We start from the raw sequence: 22,706 nt of genomic DNA on the forward strand, positions 1-22,706 counted from the left end.
TGACCAAAATGTGTTGAAATAGAAAAGGATGCTATACAAAAAACACTACTATAAAAACCATTGTGTACTAAAAAAATGTTAAAAATTTAAATTTATCATTTTTTTTATGTAACTACTAAAAAAGTAAACAATGTTAAAATAAATTTCAGTTTTTTAAAAAAAAAGTTTTATTGCATTTATGAGTTTACTTTTTTCTAAGTTGCATATTTCTTGTCAGGATTTAAGCTTGAGTCTCAAAAGTATATTAAAGTGCATTGAATTAATTTTTCATTTTTTTAAGGCTGCTGAAGTGTCTAATTTGATCCAGAGTTGTAAAGACCTTGGTTTCAAAGGCCAAAATGAAGCTATTATCATTGAAGAAGAAAATGAAGCTCATACTGAACAGCAAAAAGAGTTTTTTGAAGTTCTTTCTATTAAATCCCCTGATGAAATTAGAGTGGCCGGTGCTCCAGATGAAGATGAGGTATTTGATTTTAGCTTTTTGAGCTTGTTTTTCTTTTTAGATGTACTTTCTTAGGAAAAAATAAATCTTCATTTCCTGATTTATTTTTGATTGAACTGTAATTATTATTCTGAAATATTAATAAGTAAATAACTGAAACGTTTTTTATTATATTTTTTAAAAATAATTTCTGCATTTTTATTTAATTTATTTTTTAAGGACTTTTATGAAATAGATAAAAATCAAAATGGTTCATGTCTCTTAACCCATAGACACCTTGCTACTGGGCCATAGTTGCTAGTCAAGACTCTAAGGCAAGGTCTTGGGTTCTAATACCAGTTTTTTTAGGACATTTCACTAATCCGAGAGATATGTGGCATAACTTAATAATTTTTTTCCCTCTAATTCCTTTGTGTATATATATATATATATATAAATATGTGGGAAGGCAAGGAGCATCAGAACTACGTTAAGTAACATTTATTCACATATAGGACATAACACTGGACAATACACAAAATACAAGACACTTAACTTATTAGAAGAGGCCGTCTGCCTCGTCGGCTACCATCACATACGATGTGTGTGGGGAGGGAAGGGTGTGCGCCATGATATGCGTGGGGAGGGTGCGCAATGATATATGTACGTGTGCATGNCTTCTAAACAAATGTTTTGGGGTTTCTTCACAACAAATAGCACTGGAAGCTTAGTGCCTCTAAAAGGCATGATGAATTCAGCCAAATACATCGATATATTACATAGTAGGATTGTTCCATTCATGGAAACATTCGACGGAACATTTCAACATGATTTGGCCCCTTGTCACAATTCCAAACTGGTCCAGAATTTTATGCGAGAAAACAAAATAAAAGTGCTTGATTGGCCTGGTATTTCATCAGACCTAAATCCCATTGAGAACCTGTGGCATATTCTAAAGAATAGCTTAGCCAAGATGAATTGCACGACAGCAGAACAAATGATAAAAAGTGCTATTCAAGTACGGTTCCACGACGATGAAGTCAAGAACATGTGCGCTACACTAGTGGAATCAATGCCAAAACGTGTTCTTGAAGTCATATCTGCTGAAGGAGGACATACTTCATATTATTACAGACATGTATCAATGTAACTTAAGGTATGTAATGATTAAAAGCTAAAGTTTCAATAAATCACTTTTTTTTCATTTGTCCCAATTAATTCGAACAGTATAGTATCTATATATTGTTTGTTTTGTTTTTAATTCAAACAAATTTACTAAGTTCTTAGGAAATTATAACAACCGTTGTTTCTTTCAATTATTTAAGTAAAAGAGTATAAAAAACTTAGTTTTATGAAAAAATTCTAAGTTCAATTTTTAATTAAGTATTAAATTCTTTTGAAAACTATGCAGCTAATTAAAATTAATGTAAGTGCAAGTTACTTAAATCTAAGTCAATATATTTATTTAAGAAAAAAAAAGAAGATAACTTATAACATTCTGCCAATTTACCAATTGCACTAATCAACAGACGTTACTAGCTTAATTCTGGCATTTATTTACATTTGGACTTTGTTTAAACCCATATGAGTGAACATGCGGTTTGCTTGCTGCCAAAGGGCAGAGTTGTAGGTTGCTACTTCATATCAAGTTGATATTTTTGCCACCCAGTTGTTGTCATTAATAGTATATAAACTCTATGAGCATAAGTAGGGCTCTCATCTGTACTCCATTGCTTCACTTGCTTATTCCCAATTCTTAACTTGGTATTTCTGGTGCTTCTTATTTACATCCTACCTGGCTCATCAGTGTGACATCCTCATGTCGTCCAGGCTCACTGCAAGCTTTTTCCCAAAGCATGAAAATAAAATTAAATCATAATAACGCTCTTTTGACTGCAAAGACTGGTTGCAGTTGTACAGATTTAACAAAAATTGTGTTTTGCGTTTCTATACCGGAGTCTCTAATTGTTTTCTCTAGTGCTGAATTAAACAGAGGACATGACATGGAGATAAATATGTATGCTTATTCTTAATTCTGATATAATAAGACATGATATGTTGCGGCAGTCAGCAACTCTGCCCCTGGTGGCAAACTGCGCATTTACCCATACAGGAGTATGTATTGTCTTGTAACGTTCGTTGATTGGCGCAGTTAGAGATTGATCAATCGATGAACTATTACAAACAATTTTTAGAAATATAGCATCCCACATAAATATTAAAATTACGTATAAAACTTAAAATAAATAGTATGAATAATAAATATTTTTAAAATTAAATGTAAAATATTTTCTTGTGCAATAATTATTACAGCAATACTTAATTTTTACAACAAACAATTAATTTAAATTGAAACTATTCATATAATACTTTTTACTAAATATTTATCATCTTTAGTTTTTTTCCATTTCATCCAGTTTTTTCCGCCTCTGTTTTTATCCATCTCTTTTTTCTTCCAATGCCTGGAATGAAATCTGCTTCTTCTGAAAGAAATCACAATCTTATTGCCAATGACATCAAAAATTTCTTAATCATGTTAATTTTTGATAAAATGTAGATGATTAGTTTGAATTTTCTAATGTTCAAACAGGCAAAAATATCAATGTTTATAATGTATATTTTAAAGTTAAATTTTATTGAGTTGTTTTATTGAGCATTTCGTAGAGTGATTTGTGTAAGATTTAGTATGTTTTCTTACTTTGAGTACATAGTATAGTTTAAGTTTAGCACATTTGTAGTATATTCAAGCTTGTGTGCCATAAAGTGATACATTTTATCCATGTGTATCCTGTATTCTTCATAAAACTAATTGTAGCAACTATAAAACAATCATAGCATTTAAATGCTATGTTTACTAAAACAATTAAAAGACTTTCCTTACTAAATTTTATAATTATTCTTGGTATACATTTTCACTTGTTAATATAAAGGTTTAGAAAAATGTACTATGTCTTAGTTAAAATAATTAGCTTTATTTATTGATGTATAAAATATTTACATTATGTTAAATTTTTAAAATTAGTACTGTATCTGCAGTTAAAATGTTTAACTGAAGCATAAATGTTTTACAGATTTATGTTTTTGATTTTGGCGCTGAAATGTATGTTTGGTGTGGAAAACTGGCAACATCTGACCTCCGAAAATCAGCTGTTTCATTAGCTAAGGAATTGTGGGATACCGGGTACAACTACTCAGAATGTGATATAAATCCCTTAAATTCTACTTTTGGTATGTTTGATTTTTGTTTTGTCCTTTTTTTTCTTCAAAGAAAAACTTTATTAATTTATTATTTTATTCTAGATAGAGATTAACTATCCTGTAATGTATTCAAAGGAAGTAGAATTTTCTTTGTGCTTTATACCACCATCTACAAAATTTTCCTATTTCCATTTCAAGATGCTTTTTAAATGATTCTCTACAAATTTGAAACTTTTAATATTTTTTTCATCCAATAGTGTTTGCATTGTAAGAATTATCACCATGTTGTAACAGTTTTTTGATACAACTGTGTATTTTAATATGGAGAAAAAATTTTACAAGTTAATAGGATAATGAAATTTTTTTTGATGTTGTATTATTTAATTTAGTTATGATCACTAGTCTTACTGTTGGAGACCCAATGTTCTGAGTTTCATTAGTCAGCATCATCTGCAATTTAAATCAGTAAAAATCAACTATTTAAGGCTTATATTATACAGTTTTGTAACCTATGGGTATATATGATACAATATTGTGTGGAAAATGTGAAATAAGCATTTAAAATAGAAACATGATGTGCAAACCATGTGAATATCTATTGTTATATTTTATCCTCTTCATTATTGTTTAATCAAATTTTTTCACAGGCTTGATTGAACAAAGAACTATGTTTCCAAAATGTGATAAATTTTTTAAAAAATATAATAATAAAAAATCTTATAAAATTTTGAGGATTTATTATAAAATTTTATTGTTCTTAAAGTGCATTATACAGTCGGAAGAACACAATAATAGTTAATAAATGATTCAAAACTATAACATAGAATAAAAAATTAATACAGAATTCATTATAATAACATTTATAATCAATATGATTTTTTTAAAAATTAATATGATGTTTAGAATATGTTTTTATGTTTTCAGATGGACCCATAAAAAATGAAGATAGCAATAGACCTACATGGGCTACATTTACAAAAACAAGCCAGCATAGAGAGCCAGTTCTTTTTAAGGAAAAGTTTTTTGACTGGCCTAATATACACCCTCTCATTACAAAAAGGACTTACGATGAAAATCGCAATAAGGTATATTAAGATCATATTTTTTCAAAATAGGAATGTTGATGTGTGACATTTTTGCATTTAGACTTAACCATGGTTCAAGTATGTTAAAAGTGCTTTTGACTGGGATAATTATTTAATGTAATATTATTGGATGTTTGTTTTAAGTATTTTATAATAAAAAAGATTGGTTCTAATTTAAGTTACTTGATACATTCTTAACTGAAAATTTTCAATTGTGTTTGTGGTAGTAGCTTTTGTAAGCAGGGCTGATTTTGCTCCGGAAAAAATCTGGATTTCCGGATTTTTCGCTAACAGTGATCCTGAAGTTTCCGGAGATTGAAGGTCCAGACATTTAAAAAAATCATTGATCACAGAAGTTTCCGGAAATCAAATTTTCAAAGGTGGATCTTAAAAACACAGTTTATTTTATTTGTTTGTAAGGGAGAGCCAGAGAGATACTTTATAAGCTTATATTCATGATTAATATTCATTTTTTATCAGTAAATAGTTGCTATAATCATAAACTCAAGAACAAAAGACATATTTGTAAATTTTAATTACTTCTCCAGGTCGTCATAGGTATGTGTAAATGGTATAGGTATGTGTAAAATTTTAAATGTATTTTAAGTAATTTAAGAAATATTGAGAAAAAGGAAAGAAAAAACCTTGTTTAAATTTTTTTCTAATTTTTAAACTTAAACTTTTTTTTTTAACTCAAGAAATTTTCCGGAATTTCGGCTTGGGCTCACAATTACCCCTGTGTAAGTCTATAACAATATTTTGCAAGCATCAACAATATTGTTGTTTAAACTCTTTGATCACTTTTTATCCTAGATATTTTTCATCTTTGTGTAAGACAATAGCAATATTTTGTAAATGTTAACAATGTTTCTAAGGTTCTTGTTTTTATTACTTCCTATTATAATTAAAATGATAATGTTCATGTCTTGTTCTGTTAACCTTTTAATTTCTGTATTTTCTAAACTAATCTTACTTTTTTCTTGGATCTTTTTTATAATTCAAATGTGTTTTTGAATGCTTCAATAACTTATCAAAAATTATATTCTATTTAATCCTACTTTTCTCTTAGTTTTTAAATTAATTGTGGCTTACATATTTCTCTTCTTTAACCCTAAAATAAACTTGTTACTGTGCCTGATCTTTAACTGATAATTTAATTAATGAAAATATTAAGCATTTGCTTGAAGTTGAAAATAATTAGTTGGTTAATAGTAATAATTTTAATTTTTAGACCAATGCTGTACCTACTAGCATCTCAGATCTTCAAGCCTGTGATTATAAATCAATGTTGTATAATGAGGTAAAGGAGCCAGATACAATCTTAGAGAACAGTCACATAGGAAGAGGATTGGAATACCACGATGAGGAAGAACGAAGGCACTTCCGAATAACACATATATCCCACAAAATGTGGCATATATCTGAACATGGCTATGAAGTTATGCCGGAAGAAAGTTGGGGGCAATTTCACAATTCTGATACTTATGTTATCCGATGGCAATATATGATTAGTAATACAGGTATGTATTACTCATCATAATTTTGCTTTTTCTTTGGCATTCTTTATTTTTTGTTGCATAAAAAGTAAAAAATGTCCCTTAAAGATAAAAAATTTGCAGTTTGCTGCAATCTCACTATGTAACCAGGTATTTTTTATACTACTTTCGGGATTAATTAAAAATGTTGTTAAAAATTGACTTGTTGACCAGAGAAATTTAATAAACTTTTTTTGCTGTATGTCAGAGACATTCTCCAGAACATTGAATCCAGAGACATTTCATTGTTTTTTTTTTTTTTTTTGCACTTTACAATGTAAACTTNTTTTTTTTTTTTTTTTTTTTTTTTTTTTTTTTTTAAAAATTGTTCTTTGACTATGTTTGTTGTTGTTGCAAATGAAGTTATTTTGAAATTACTGTTGATGGAATTTAAAAAAAATTTTGAATTTTGGTGAAAAATTAACTTGTTTTCTAAGCAGGCTTTGATTTAAACTTTGATTTTTTTCAGGGTGACCACAGAATAGGAAAATAATGAAAAGTTGGAATTATATCAGTCTGGGGAAATTGAGAAATTGTCAGGAAATTGAGCTAAAATACCCAAAAAGTCAGGGAAAATTAATTTGAGTTTGAGGTACCTTAAAGTATATTATTTTTTTTATTAAAAAAGGATATTTAATAGTTTTTTTTAATTTTAAAGTTTATTTTCAACTTTAATGGCAATAAAGGTTTTGTAATATGTTTAATGTGTTAAAATAACCGATGAAAAATATATTTAAAAAAATCTATACATATGCCATTGATTACAAAAATCGGGGAAATTAAGCAAAATCAATCTTGGTGGCTTAAAAAAAGGGGAAAAGTTAGGGAGATGTTTTTTAGATTTTATGATTATTAATACTTCTGAGTAATTTTGCATTTGTGCCTCTAGTGAAATCTGTCTTTATTATGTTCGTATAAATTAAATTTAGAATAATGAAATGTTATAAATTAATGTATTGCCTTTTTATGTAGATTTTGTATATGGATTGTGATTAAATATGTGTCACAGAGTGAACCAAATTCTTTTTTCTGTTATTTTGCAATCCAAAATGTTATATCTTAAATGAAAATGATTAATGATCATAAATAAAATGGAATGGAACAAAATAAATATTCATTCTAAAGACTTTTTTATGTTAGGCACTGTTAATATTTCGATTTTATATGCATTGAATTGCTGGAAATTTTATTTTTTCTGAATTCTTATTATATGCTTCTGTAAAAATATATTGGTTTGGCTATAATTCATTGAAATGCAAAAAGGTGTTTTTGTTCTTCTACTGATAATAATAGAAAAAAAAGCCAATTTTTTCTTAAGTCTAAGTTTTTTTAAGCAAAAAGACATGAATGGATAATCTACATATTACTTTAAAACTGTTTCACTTAAATGTTTACTGTAAAATTGTTATAGATCAAATAATATATTAAAACCTTTTCAAATCAAAATATTTCAGATGGAATCATCAATTTTTAAATTGTTCAGATTAATTTAAAAATGTTTCAGATCAAAGTGCACTCTGAAACTGTTTCAGTTTTAATTATACTGTAAAACTGTTTTAGATCGAAGCATACATTAAAACTGTTTCAGATCAAAGCATAGTTTAAAACTATTTCAGATCAAAGTATGCTGTAATACTGTTTCAGGTAATATTGTAAGACTGTTACATAACTTATGTTGTAGTTATTAAGATTCTTAACAAAATTTTTTAGGGAGGACATTGAAAGGTGGTGCCTCACGATATTCCTTTGTTGGACGAAAACGCTGGGTGTATTTTTTTTGGCAAGGAGACAAGTCTACAATAACTGAGAAAGGTGCATCAGCATTAATGACAATCGACTTGAATGAAGAAAAAGGACCACATGTTAGTTGAAATCAAAAGTTTAAAAATGATTTTTAATTTTTATTTATTAATTTTATTCCATTTAGATACCCAGTTTTAAATTATGCCAACTATACTTCTGTGGATAGAATTGTTTTTGGAAAAAACCATTCTTTAGGCCAAAACAATGTTGGAAAAAACCATTGTTTTTTTTCAACATTAATTAGAATTCACTATACTTTATTCAATTTTCAAGTCAATATTTCTATTTTTTTTCTAAATTAAAGTCATAGATAACGCTTTGCAAAATGTGTTTTGTTATCACATTTTCTTCAATTAATAATTCAAATTATCTATAATGTAAGCTTTCAAGAATTTGTTATTTTTTTGATTTTTTTAACATTTTATTAGTCTTTTATATTTGGTACTTGTCCATTAGCTAAGTGAGGCACGGAACATGGCAAAAATTGTCAATCATCATTAAACATCATGCTTCATTATTTAGGAAGAATTCCATTCTGGTTGTTTCTTCATCATTATCAATTTCCAAAATGAATAGTACATCTTAACATTCTAATGTAAACAGTTTTCAAAAATTAAACTTACATGTGATAGATAGCAGTTCAAGTAAAGTTGCTGCTATTTTCTTTGATACTTTGAAGACTTGGTGACTATTTTGACATGGTGATTAGTCAATCGATAGTCATCTGAAAACACTTAGGTTTCTACATTTATATCAATAATCATTAGCACTATATTGTACATTTAAATCATTAATTATTTATGTATTTATATTTTATGATTGTGTAGCACTTTTTGATATATATATACAGTAGAGCGCCGATTATCCGAACCCTTATTATTCGAACGTCCAATTATCCGAACCATGTCCGAATTCGCTTCTTCTTCTTTTTTTAAAGTTTAGAATACTTTTTAACTTATCGGCAATTTTTCTGAATTTAGAAGAATAAATAATATCCATAATCTGAAGATCATATTTAATTTACAACCTTTTTTAGCAGTTTTCTTATAGTAGCTAATACATGCATGTACTGTTATACAGTTAAACCTACATACCCCTTTAGCCCTTTGCAACTGAAAATTATCTTCTAAGAATGCGAGCTTCAATTTGACAGTCTACAATGGTTGAAATGAGGAAGGAGTTTATGAATAGATATGTGCTGAAGTTCTACAATAGGGGGATGGGTACTTGTCACTTATGGTTAATGATTAGTGATTACAGTGCTTGGAATCTTAAATCTTGGAATGGTTATACAGCAGAAGAAATAGAAGATTGGTGTCGAGACACTGAAAACAACCCAGGATTTTAAATTTTAAATCATGAAATTGTTGCTGAAATTTTGAATGAAAATTGGAACTCCGTAGACGAAGAAGAAGAAGTAGGTGATAAAATTCAAGATAGTGGACCTTCTCATATAGAAGTATGCGATTCATTAGATATTACAATGAATTGGCTAAAACGTCAAAATGATGTTGATCCAGTTCAGTTGATTTATTTAAAAAGAATAAGGGATATGGCTGATCAAAAAAGAGCATCTTCTTTGAAACAAAAGTCTTTGCTGGCTCTCTTTTACAATGGAAAATAAAGAAAAATGTGGTAAAATCAGTAATTGATAAAAAAAATTATAAAATGCTGAAATATGATAAAAATAATTTAAAATGTAAAAGAAGTTTAAAACAAATAAATAAAAAATATTTAAAATTTGAAAATAAAACTTTTAAACACTCCAGAGTTATTTTAGATAGTACTGCCAGGCATAAGCCTAGAAAAAGTGTGAAGGGAAGTTAGTGCATAAATAATAATCATTTAAACTAGATTTTAAACAACTTTTCAATTATCCGAACTTTTCATTATCCGAACCACGCTCGGTCCCTAGCAGTTCGGATAATCGGCGCTCTACTGTACATGATTAATGTGTAACTAATAAGTTTTTTGTTTTATTTTCAAGGTGCGAGTTAGCTGTCGAAAAGAGCCTCCATGTTTTCTCAACTTATTTCGTGGTCAAATGATTGTGCATGATGGTCGCAGAGATAAAAATCTTGATGATAATGATGGTATGTGTGGTATTTGTTGACTTAGTCACATAATTCACTTTTATTGAAATTATTTATTATTATTTTTCATTTGATTTAGTATGCACAAGTTGATTCTAATTTTCCATAAAAATTAAATATCATTTATTGCTTTTGAGTTTTAAAGATATTTAACTTCATTTATGTTTTAATGTTTTAAAATGAAAAACATTTTAAATAGCTGTCATGCCGCAATTGGCATATTTCCTACCTTTCAAAATATCTTTAATTACTTAAGCTTATTTTTCTAATCATATTAATCGAATCATATTTAAATTAAATCAATAAGTTAATCTTTATAAAAGCGAGCATAAAATATTTTATTCTTTTCTTATCGATCAATGTAACGGCTAACTTTTTATTTCAATATAATGTAGACTCATTAATTCACTGTCATGCCTAATCGAAAACAAAAATCTATTTATAACTCTTTATTATTAATTTCTTACTGCAAACATGTTTCAGTTACACGATTATAATAATTCTTACAGTCTTGGTGGTGGTTCGCGATCGCCAAGGTATTTTCAAACCTAATATTGATTATGCGGGGTTGGCTTTATTTTGGCTATGTTATATTTCGATAATTCGCCTATTTGGGATCTCCTCTCTATGTTTTTGTGTCCGTTAGGAATAAATTCATTCACTTTCAATTTTCAAATTTGTGGCTTTGAATATTATTGATGGTAACAATTCTCTTGATGTAAGAGAATATTTTATCTTGATCCTTTTAAGGGATTTTCTTTTCTTTATGATTTGTGTATTTTAAATATGGCCATTTTGAATATACTAATTCTTACTTTAATTGTAAAATTTTTACTTAAGCAATTTTATTCATTTTTCTGGAGACAATATTTCAACCACCACTATATGGCGATCACCAACATCATGAAATAATTTTGGGAAATTTGTTATGTTTGTTATTTTAGTAAAAGCATCAAGAAATGAAGATAAATTTTCTCATCATCATCATATCTGGCTAGATAGCCCAGTGTGGGCCAGTGTCTTCCTTTGAATTCGAATCCACTGCTCTCTACTTTTGACACTTGTTCGCCAGTTTTTCTCCTTTAGAGTAAGGAAATCAGTCTCAACTAAATCCAGCTATCTCAGCCTGGGTCTACCTCTTTTCCTGTTCATTAGGGATTTGTGTAATAGGATTTTCTTTAAATTTGAGTCATCATTCCTTCTGAAAATGTGAGCTGCCCAGTTCATTCAATTTATTTTTTTATGAATTTCACAATATCTGGCTCTCTGTAGATTTTATACAGTTCAGTATTATATCGTCTTCTCCAGGAATTATTTATTTTTATCCCTCCAAGGATGGCCCTCAAAACTTTTCTCTCAAAAATGGCATTTTTATTTTCACCAGCTTGAGTTAGGCTCCAGGTCTCAGAGCCATAGGTAAGTATTGGCCTAATTAATGTTTTATAGAGTAAAAGTTTTGTATTTTTTGATAAAAGAGAGGATTTGAAAAAACGTTTTAAACCATAAAAAGCTTTATTTGAACAAATTAGACGCTTCCGAATCTCATTGTCTATGTTATTGTCGGCGGTAACCAAATGTTCTATCAATGGTTAAATGAGGTTTGATAGTTAAAAGGAATTGCAGCTTAAAATAATCAATCTTAAATTTCAAAACTAAAAATGTGTAGTATGATTTTTTTAAACGAATTGTAGCAGCCATGCAGTTATATTGTTCATTATCATTTTTATTAATTTTCTTTTATGTTTTTCCTGCTCAGCAAATTACTTCATTGTTATGTATTCATAATCTTTTATTATTTTCTAATTCTTGTCGTATTTATTTTTGCATGAGACATAGTTCTTCATATTTATTTTGGGATTTTAAATAAATTATCCCTCCATTTAAATTTTTTTGCTTTATTATAGGTATATCTGAGTTTTGTGTTGTTAAAACTTAACTTTCAATCCAATTTCTTAGTTATTTAATATGAAAGTATTATATTGGAGGAAAATATAAGATTTGAATTAAGAATTTGAATTTACGTGAGAAATTATGAGAGGGAAGCACACTAGTCACTATTTTTTATTTTATTTATAATTATATATGTATTGAATATTTATCTTGAGACAATTTGTTTAGTTTTCTCCTACAGAACTTCACTATATGTTAAATTATTTTTTGTATTTTTTTTAAAAAATTATATATTTTGTTTGTTTTAGTGTCATGGAAATTATACATGCTACGTGGTGATATGAAAACAGAAAGTGTACTTCAAGAAGTAAAATTATCAAAAGGAAGTTTACGCAGTCGCACCTCTTTTCTGCTGGTTAATCGAAATACCGGAAAGCTGTACATTTGGCATGGCTGTAAATCAGCTGCATATACTAAAGAATTTATTCTAAATTCTGTGCAGTTACTTATAGAAAAGTAAGTTTAAGTTCCCATAATTTCATTCATTGTATTTCAATTTTAAGTAATTGTAGTTCTTTCAATCTCGTGCTTACACTGAGTAAAAAGCTTTGAATTTGAAAATTTACTTTTTTTCCTTTAATTTACAGTATTCTATCTTTTTAAGTTTTTTTTTATTTTATTTATTTTTATTTTTTATTTGAGATTATTGATTATTATTGAGTGGTGTGATTATATGTAGTTAAATGAAGTAATTTTGTATTAACTCATAAAATTTTACGTGAGTACTTAGCAGTAGTAAAACCTACCCCTTAGAATGTAAATTAAGTTACTTGACTTCTCTACTTAGCATGAGTTACAAACATGCATTATACATGAATTAATAAATTTTAAATTAGCTAATGAGGTGAGGTAGTGCTTTGCACTTGTAAAAATGATAATAAATTATTAATTAAAATAAAACAAAATAACTGACTTGTAAAAATAGAATTTTTTGAAAGCCTTTTTTTCGTATGGGATTTAATTTACAAAATGGTTAAGGTTATGGGCAAAGGTTAAGTATATTACTGACTAGTTACGAGTCCTTATAATTTTTTTTTCTGTTATAGTTTTTATTTTTTGTCATAATTTTTTGTTTCCTATTTCGTTTTTATTAATTATATAATAAACTTTTTTCATTTTTGTTCAGTTGTGTAAGGTGTTAAAAAAACATATGTTTAATGCATCATATTAAATTAAGGGCACACATGTTGAATACGTTTACATTTGGACTAAAGATTTGTTTGGAGCTTTAATTAACGTTTGATCTAACTGCTTCTTATAGTAGGTGAAAACTCTTTGACTTGGAAAAAACACTTTGTATAAATGCAGAACATATATCAAGGAATAATTTCAAGCCTATAACCTAAAATTTCGCACTTGTAACATTTACATGGTTGATCAGCTAATTTGATCTTAATATTAAAGCTCACCATGCTGGAAAAATCTCTTTTAATAATTTAATTTTCTCTTTATTAGTTAGTTGACCACTTGATTAAGTGTATAATTAAATTTTTGTCTCACAAGTAGTCAACTTACCAGATTTTACTGTAGTATTATTGCTTATTATTCTATTTTAGACTTCTATCCCTTTCTCTAATGTACGTCATCAATCAATCAATGTGCGCCATTGATGCTGCACAATAAATGCATTTATATTTAATTTTTCAAATTTCTGTTGATTAAAAAGGGATGTGTGATGTTTGTTGTTAAATTTTCAATATATCCTTTATTTGGATTTATTAAATTACCAATATACTTTTTCTAATAACTCAAATTACAGTATTTTTACTAAATAAATGATATTTTATAAAAATATATTTTTGCATTGAAATTTATTTCACTGTTAAAAAACAACTTTAAAAAAAAATGAAAAAACAAATGCATGACTGATACTTTATCCTAGAATGATAATATCTATTTCTCAGATCTTTAGTAAACTTTATTTTTAATAATTGGATTCTTTTTTTTCAAGCACATTTTAAATTCTAATTTTTGTTAATTTCTTATTATTTCTTTGTAATCCTTTTAAATTTATGTTTGGATATTTTCTAAAGTTTGTTTTTATTTTAACATTTCAGCAAGCCAAATGAAATGAAATTTTAAATTCTAATGTTTTGTTAATTTCTGATTATTTCTCCGTAATCCTTTTAAATTTATGTTTGGATTTTTTTCTAAAGTTCATTTTTATTTTAACATTTCAGCCGTCCAAATGAAATGAAATTTAGTGAGGATGTGACTCTCACTATGTCTGAAGTTAATGAAGGATCTGAACCTTCAGAGTTTTGGAAATGGTGTGATGAATGTGAAGACCACTATTACTCTTTATCAAATAGTAAGTTGAAAAAAAAAACACAACCTATTCCACTGTTTTAAGATAATGAGTTTTAAAAATTTTAATCGCTAGGTAACGCTATTGCATTATGCTGAAAAGTTAAATTGTTTTCTGGTGTGGTATGACCTTAAGGGAAAAATGATAATAGTAATTAAAATTTATTATTTTGTATGAGCATTACAGTTTTAGTTAAGATCTAAAAGCTATGTAACAATATTGTATAATGAAATTCTAAAGTTTTTCTATTTTCTATATTTGTTTAAATGTTTACTTATAGATCTGAAAATAACCACTCACCACATGGTGGGTCAACTAAAAAATGTGGTGGTTTTAATTAAATAAACAACTGGTGACAAGTTATGAGAAAAATCTCATAATTTGTTTTTCTTTTTTCTTTTTTTTAAAAAAATCATTTAATGATGAAAATACATCGATGCAGAAAAAGAGACCCTGGAAGGCAGAATTTTATAAAAATGTCAAATATCTTCAATCAAAATTTGATCCTTCAGAATACATCCATTTGTGGTGGAAAGATTCATGTGGAAAGAGAGTTCTTTAACAATTTAAATATTTCTAAGTTGTACTGTGTACGTTAAATGTATTTTACCTCTTCAAATATTTTAAATAAAGTTCTTTTAAAGAAAGTTTTTTTATTAGTTCTGAATTTGTGTGTGTTTAACTAAATTGTGTCATGTATTTATGCTATTTTTTATTTTATTGATTTAACTGTTAATAGCTGTAGATTATTTCTAATATGAATTTCTTTTAAAAATAAATATAATTTAATCCTAGCAAAATAAAAAAAAAAATGCAAATGTGGCTATTAAATTAAAGGAACCTATCAATATTGGTCATCCACTCCTGAGGTTTGAGGTGTAAAAGTGGCTGCTAAGTTATCAGAGTCTACTGGCCACTGCCTACTGACTGAACACTTAAATTTTTAGGCCTACTTACTTGTTATATCTTGTGCTTAAAAGTATCTTAATATTTTTGTCATTTTTAATACAACTAGGAATGCTACATCTTCCACTTTGCTTTATCTTTTTTACTGGTTTTCTGAATTATAAAGAGGTATAACTTTCTGCTTATTTTCTGTAGTTGACTTTGTTATGTAGTTAGTTGATGTGTAGTTGAAAACTGGGGGGGAAAAACAGTTTAGGTTTATATTTCGCATGTTTTGTATTAGGAAGAATTTTGAATTTAATTATTACATCGTTTTTATATATTATACACTGTTAACGTCTAGATTTAGTTGTAGTAAATAGTACGAAATTTATTTTATTCTTCATTTAATTATTTATTTCATTTTATTCTTATTAGGCGAGTATTCATATGATTTCACACCAAGGTTATTTTTAATTGATAGCATGTCAGGTAGCATGTGTGCTAAAGAAATAGTTAGTCCTCACTTTACAAAAACTCATTCATGCCCTTTCCCATTTCTGCAGTCAGATTTAAAGAATGCATCACAGCCTGGTAAGTTTCATTTATGTATGGAATATTTTTTAATTCTAATTATAAGATTATCTTACTTATTTCAAGAATTTTCAGTTATTATATGACTTTCTCAAAGAAGTAAATCTCAATATAAAGGCTTATATATGAAATTAAAGTATCACTCAATTTTAAGGCCAAGGAGAAAGACTGTACATTGATGTAACAATTTTTTTATTTATTTCTAATTTGTTTTATTCTTAGAACAGATGTGCCACAACTTTTTACAGATTGGTAGAATTCTACCTACATCCATTGATTTCCGATACAAATTTCTGCAAAAGGTTCAATTTTGGATAGCTCTAAGATTTAAACGAAATCTTTACATTTTTACTTAAGTTTTAAAACTTTTCAGATATTAAGTGGTGGCATTATATCGCTATTGAATGTCAAATCACAGTTCATTTAATTTAAAAACATAATTAATTCTACTGTTACATGCAAAATATTGGAGTTGTTTTTAAAAACTGGAGGATTGTTCACAAATTTTAAAAAAGTTATTGGGCTATTTTATATATTCTTGTCTTGTAAAAAGAATTTTAAATTTGAATAATTTTATAAATAACCTGATAAACCTGATTAACTTTATGTTACAATCGTGAAAATTTATAAAGGTAATTTAAAGTTCAGTTCACATATTTACATTTTTAGATGATGCAGTAATAAATCAAATCTTTTATAAAAGAGATGTGTTGTATAAAAATTTTCAAGCATTCTCTTTGTACATTTTATTTAAACATAGTTTAATCCATTTAATTATTCAATAATCACAAAAGTTTAAAAATGGTGAAATGGGAGAATGTTATCTAATTATTATTGTTTTTAAAATAATGTTTAGTTACATTCAAAATTTTTGAAATCTGTGATTAAAAATATCCAATTGTTAAATTTTTATACAGGCTTTTAGTAAAAATCTATGATATTTTTTTAAAATTATTTTTTACTAGCAGAATTTTAAATTGAGAACTCAAAATCATTTGTTAAAGTTTCTAAACTTTTAATACTACAATGAGTGTTAAAGAAATTTTCAACATGCTTTGAAATTTATCTTAAACACTCAAATTTTGCTATTTAGGCATATTGATGTCTAAGAATTTGGATTTAAATTGACTTTAAAAATGTAATCTCAATCTTTATTCATAGATGAATTTAAATATATGACCACAAATTGGCCTAAAATTTCACCTACAAATTCAGACCTGTACTTTTCGATTGTGCCGAGATAGCCTAGCTGGTAGGGCAATGGGCCCATGTCCGAGAGTTCGGCCGAAGACTCTCCGTGTAGTAAACTGACTGATGGACGTTAAATCTGTCGAGTCGCAAAAGTTCTCCATTCTCCCATAATAAATCAATACCACTGGGGGTACTGGATTGGAGATCGATTGTTCTCTGATTCAGGTCAAAATTATGATCTGTGGATGAATGAATGGGTCCGTCCCATAAACGGGTGCGACGTATGGTGTGACAGAAGTCGAATTCTTGGCAATAGATGGCGCCACTGAAAAATTAAAAACGCACACTCTGCCTTAAATTTGCTAGGTTTCACCAAACAGGCTTGCCCGTGTGGCAAGCAGCATTAGAAACAACAACAACAACTTTTCGTTTGTTGAAATAATGAACAAAATAGACATGTTTTATCTGATTGAATACGTAAGGCATCTAATCTATTCATTAATTTGTTTACATTTGAGTTCTTTTTCGACCAAGCCTCAGTCTTTCGTAACAGTGAGGTTTAATCGGTGAGTAACATTGGATGATTATGAAGCTTTCAATAATTTTCCTTAATTCTATGGCAGTTTTCATTTATATTCTTTTGCTCTCCCCTCTCCGTTTAATTATTTTTTAACTATCACCTTTCAATTTCATTTAACAGTGTAAACAACACCTGTAATGTTAGTTTTGTTCATTGTTTGTAGAATGGAATGCGTTATCTAAATGCCTCACATCTTTTAAAATTAGTAAAGACAAAAAATTATGCCATTTTTCTTTTTGAAACATGCTTTCCAAAAATTTAATTGTAAAAAATCGCGATAATGATTTTGTTAAAGAATTACTTTCATGTGTTGTGATATTGCAATGGTTCTGTTCTTTTGATGATCCAATTTTAAAAAGCGGTTTATTTTATAAACCAGTGATTATATTAGTTTCATTCACTGTACTTAATTTTTAATTTGCATTTTTTTTCAAAACTTTATTTAAATAAGAAGGAAAAATAGTCTAATTTTTATATACCATTTTTAGCCTTATTTCTCCTGGATAATAACCATGAAGTATTTGTATGGCAAGGATGGCTACATAAAAGTGATCCCGAAAGTGAAAATTTGACTACTGGTTCTGCAAAGTTGCGGTTAAATGTGAACCGTCGATTAGTTATGGAGATAGCGCTGCAATATTGTCAGGGTATGTATTACTACTTTGTTTTTTTTAAATAAAGAGCTCGAGAAACTGTAAAATACTCTTTAAAACTAGTCGCTCGTTAAATTCAAATTCAAAGTTAATACATAAAATCTACGCATGAAAAAAAACTTTTTTTAGATGATAGCAATTAAAAAGGGAAAATGTATTAATCTAAAGTTTATTATTTCAAAACTTTTCTTTTAATAAATTCTTGTCATAAAACATGTATTGCATTAGAAGTGTAGACACTACTGTCACTACTTGCAGATACTGCTATTTTATGATGTCAATATTGTAATTAATTAAAATATAAATTTTTAAAATTTTTGGACCAGTTAAGTTATTAATTTTAGTTTCCTAACTAAAGTTTTTTCTTCTACTCACTGTAATAAAGTCTAAGAACATATTTTTTAATTAGTTCACATATTTTTATTAAATTTAGATAACATTCTTTACAGAATATATTTGCTTTGCTTAAATAAATATTCTAATGTTTTTGTCAAAAATAGCCTATGTAATATATTTTTTAAATATTCATTGCAAAAGAGAATATAAAGTGGGGAAGAATAGATTTTATGATGTTGTTATGGTTTTCAAAGCAATTTTTTTCGCTTTCTTTTGTTTTTTCTTTCATTCCTTTTAGATAGTTTATCAAATTGAGTTTGATTTGTGTATAATTATATTTTTAGCAAAAAACTCTGAAGATATTCCAAAAGCTTATGTAATTCATGCTGGTTTTGAGCCATTATCTTTCACTAATATTTTTCCCGAGTGGAGCTGTTGGGAGGATTTAAATACTCAATCCACTGAGGTGATTCTTATTTGTTATCATATTTTTCTTTTCGATTTTTAAAAAAAAATTTATTTTTCAATGAGTGTCACATAAATATGTTATTTAAATAAGTGCCCGTGGTTATTCATTAAAATACTGAAATTCAATCTTTCGAAAACGTAAGCGTGGTTGGCACAGGACCTGCTGGTGGGAGATGCTGAAAACATTTATAACCATTTTTCAAGGAATTATCAAGGGGTTATAAAAATTCACAAAATTTTTTGTTATTTTTCATGTTCAGACTACTTATATTGACACAATTATCAATGAGGAATAATTTTTTCCTTTGCCACTTTGAAATCTTGAAATAAGTAATAAAATTGTTTTAGAAATTCTGACGGAGAATAAAAGTAGTAATGAAAACTAAGAATTCAATAGCTTTTCAGTATGAAAAAAGAAGAAAATAGAATTTGTAGATACTTTTAGCACTTAAATTTATGCCTCTGGCAGAAGATCTAGACTTTTCAGTTTCCACTTATTTGATACTCTATAGTGCTTCGTCAATAACGCTGATGATATAAATTTTTTCTTAATTCCGTTTTTTGTTGTGCATCTTAAAATTGTAACTTAATGTTTAAAGTAAGTTTTAATCTATTCTAATTAAAATGTATAATTTTAATACACACAATGCTTGATATCCATTAAATAAATCAATTTAGGAGAAAAAGATTTCTATGATTTTAATTTTTTATTAAAAAGTGTTTTTTTTTCAATGTCCACTGGTTTTATTATTTCATAAAATTGTATTTGAGTAATAATCTTAAGGAGTTTTCTACTTTATAAAAACAAGCACTGTATACAAGTGAAGTGACTACATGGTGTCAAATATATGGTTGTGTTTTGTAGGAAAATTCGAAAGTAATGTTTGTTCAAGAAGTTTTGTCCCAATTGACAAGGGATCGTTACACTCTTGAAGAACTTCAAAGTAAACAACGTCCTTCAGGTGTAGACCTGTTACGACTGGAATCTTACCTCACAGACGAAGAGTTTCACGTAAGTAAAAAGATTCATTATTCTTTTTTTTTTCTTTTCCTATTTTTACACTTGAACATGCAATGAAATTTTAGCATTTAAAACTTAATACTGTAAATTTGCTTGCATTGGCTATTGCAAACGTAAATACATGTTTTTTTAAAAATTTTATTATTATTTTAATTTTTTTTTATAGTTTGCTATGTCTTAAGTTAGGTTTAAAATACTTAAAATTTGTTATTTCATTTCTTCATTTTCTTGTTTTAGTTACTTGTGTAAGTATGTCAGTTTTTAACTAAAATATATGAGTTCAATGAGTTTTTAAATAATTAAAATATTTGTCCAATCAATTTTTTTCATCTAAAAAAAAATCATCTTGCTGAATCATTTTGCTCAAAATTAAATCTTGGCTCTGTGTACAAGGCACTCAAACTGTTTATTTTTTGGCAAATGAGCTTTAAAAACACCCTTAACTACGTTCTGCTATCATTAATTTCAGAAAGGTAATTTGGAAATTACACCTTATTAGATTGTCTGTTTTTAGATTTGTTTAAAAAGTCTTTGTTTCTTTTTAGTTAATACTAGAAAGACTGAAACTTAGTTTATACCTATATTGCCCACAAGCAGTCAAAATGACTGGATTGTGAAGAAATAACTAACGTGTAAAGAAATTTGATTAAAATTGATTTTTAATATTTTTTATATTATATACAGATATATAACAGGTTATTCGTAAATATTAACATTAAAAAATTATATGTTGTTCAAAAAGTCACAAAATTCTAAGAAATTGTGTCATTATATTCTTCATTGTTTTTCTAATTGAAATAAAAAAACAGTCAAAATTACTTCCTTGGGCAATCTAGTGCTAATACAGTAGAATTTGGATTTTCAGGCGCTCATATGATACCAATGTTAACTGACCTTCCTTTCAACATGCATTGAAAAGGTTCCGACAAACGTTATTAAATTAATGTAGTAACGAGACGTCCAAAATATAATTGCTTAAAAAGAACAATTAAACAGGAAACAAAAATGTGTTAATATTTTATTTTTAATGATATAATATCATAATATAAGGTAGAAATACAAAACACATGTTTTTTCTAAGGACTTCATTAAAGCTGCTACTTATTTTGTGTCATTTTACTTGTACTAGTTATTTATTAAAACATAAACTTGTAAAGTTCTCCCGATTATCCGACAGTTTTGATTTTCCTATTTATGCCCTTTGTCCTAAAGATTCTACTGTATTAAAGATTTTTTTCAACATCATAGCAGTTATGCATCATTAAAAATTAAAAAACAAACAAACTAATTTTTTAGTAATATAAAAACAGATTAGTATACAGTATTGAATGATTTTTGCAAAATTACTACAATTTTATCAGTTCAAATTTAACTTTTAAACTTTATATTATTTTAATTATTTTAGTAAGGTGGCAAATAAAAGCTTTTAAGTAATTCAATATGTCTTAAAGCTTTTATAGATTTTGAACAATTTTAAATATTGTTCAAAATTCATAGAAATGTAAATTATCATTATTTACAGTTATTTTTTAATTAATTTATAGGAAACTCTTGGAATGAAAAAAGAAGAATTTTACAACATGCCATCTTGGAAACAATCAGAGTTGAAAAAGTCCAATGGTTTATTTTGAATTTGTTCAATTCATTTGTGTGCCAATGTGTGCCTTTCTATTTTTAGTGCATTATGATTTTATAATTTAGAATGAGAGCATTAATAGATGCATTTTTCTAAATTTTAACAGTACATTTATTTTACTCATGGTTTTTAAATGTGTTTGAAACAATATATGTCAGAGGCCAAATAATTCATACTTCCATGTCATCATTTTCTTGTCAATAGCAAGTATTTCAATCATTCGCACTTAGGATTTCAATACTAATGTACTAATATATAAAACTGTTTTACATTGCATGAATAATTTTATATGCAGTTTAGTGCTTTTTACAGGCAAAACAATTGTAGCTGTCTTTACATCTATTCATCTTTTAAAGTCAATGCAAGCTTTCACGATTTGTAATATTTGATTGTAACTAGAGTTCCTGCATCTAACATAGTTTAAAGAGTTGGGAAGAAACAGTTTCAAAATTGTTCCGATTAGGGTTGCAAAAGATGGCACAGCCGGTTGCCACTTTTGGCGATGTTTCTCTCAAATTTACTTTTTTAGTCTAGTATAAATCATGTTAACTGTTTTGAGCTAATTTTTTTTGCATAAATTATTGATTAACAGATTCGTCCATTTAAATGTAATAAAATACCTAATTTTTAGTTTGCATCTTTGCAATCACGAAAATTCATGTTTTATCAAAAAATCAACTGTTTATTTGGCATAGATTATGGTAAAAAACTTAATCAAAGTGCTTGGTATAGCTGTCCTAATTTTTAAAATCTAATTACTTTACATAATATAAAGATTTTTAACATAGATTTTGCTTGGATAAAGTACTTTGAATAGTTGAAATAATATTTTAAAAGCAAGAAACAATATTAGTACTAATTTGAAATATTGAAATTCCATCAGATAAGGAGGCTTTGTCAATCACTGCAGGCTAGGTCTAAGAAGAATTTTTTTGTTTCCTTTTATTCC

The 22,706-nt window shown here is 27.3% G+C and overlaps 1 protein-coding gene across 1 annotated transcript in view; it reads left to right on the top strand.

The window, feature by feature from the left end:
* The window catches only part of LOC107439598 (supervillin), a 36,390-nt gene extending 14,014 nt beyond the window's left edge, over positions 1 to 22,376 (top strand). Inside the window, exons 10-22 of the mRNA XM_043048629.2 lie at positions 281 to 505; positions 3,493 to 3,649; positions 4,544 to 4,704; positions 5,936 to 6,224; positions 7,950 to 8,101; positions 10,030 to 10,135; positions 12,334 to 12,541; positions 14,266 to 14,396; positions 15,717 to 15,872; positions 18,132 to 18,290; positions 18,977 to 19,098; positions 19,966 to 20,112; positions 21,666 to 22,376. Of these exons, the coding sequence (XP_042904563.1) occupies positions 281 to 505; positions 3,493 to 3,649; positions 4,544 to 4,704; positions 5,936 to 6,224; positions 7,950 to 8,101; positions 10,030 to 10,135; positions 12,334 to 12,541; positions 14,266 to 14,396; positions 15,717 to 15,872; positions 18,132 to 18,290; positions 18,977 to 19,098; positions 19,966 to 20,112; positions 21,666 to 21,752 (2,100 nt within the window). The 3' untranslated portion in view covers positions 21,753 to 22,376. The remainder of the gene's footprint in view (positions 1 to 280; positions 506 to 3,492; positions 3,650 to 4,543; positions 4,705 to 5,935; positions 6,225 to 7,949; positions 8,102 to 10,029; positions 10,136 to 12,333; positions 12,542 to 14,265; positions 14,397 to 15,716; positions 15,873 to 18,131; positions 18,291 to 18,976; positions 19,099 to 19,965; positions 20,113 to 21,665) is intronic.
* Positions 22,377 to 22,706: the final 330 nt, after the last annotated feature.

Source organism: Parasteatoda tepidariorum, chromosome 3 (genome assembly GCF_043381705.1).
Source record: "Parasteatoda tepidariorum isolate YZ-2023 chromosome 3, CAS_Ptep_4.0, whole genome shotgun sequence".
Classification (NCBI taxonomy): domain Eukaryota; kingdom Metazoa; phylum Arthropoda; class Arachnida; order Araneae; family Theridiidae; genus Parasteatoda; species Parasteatoda tepidariorum.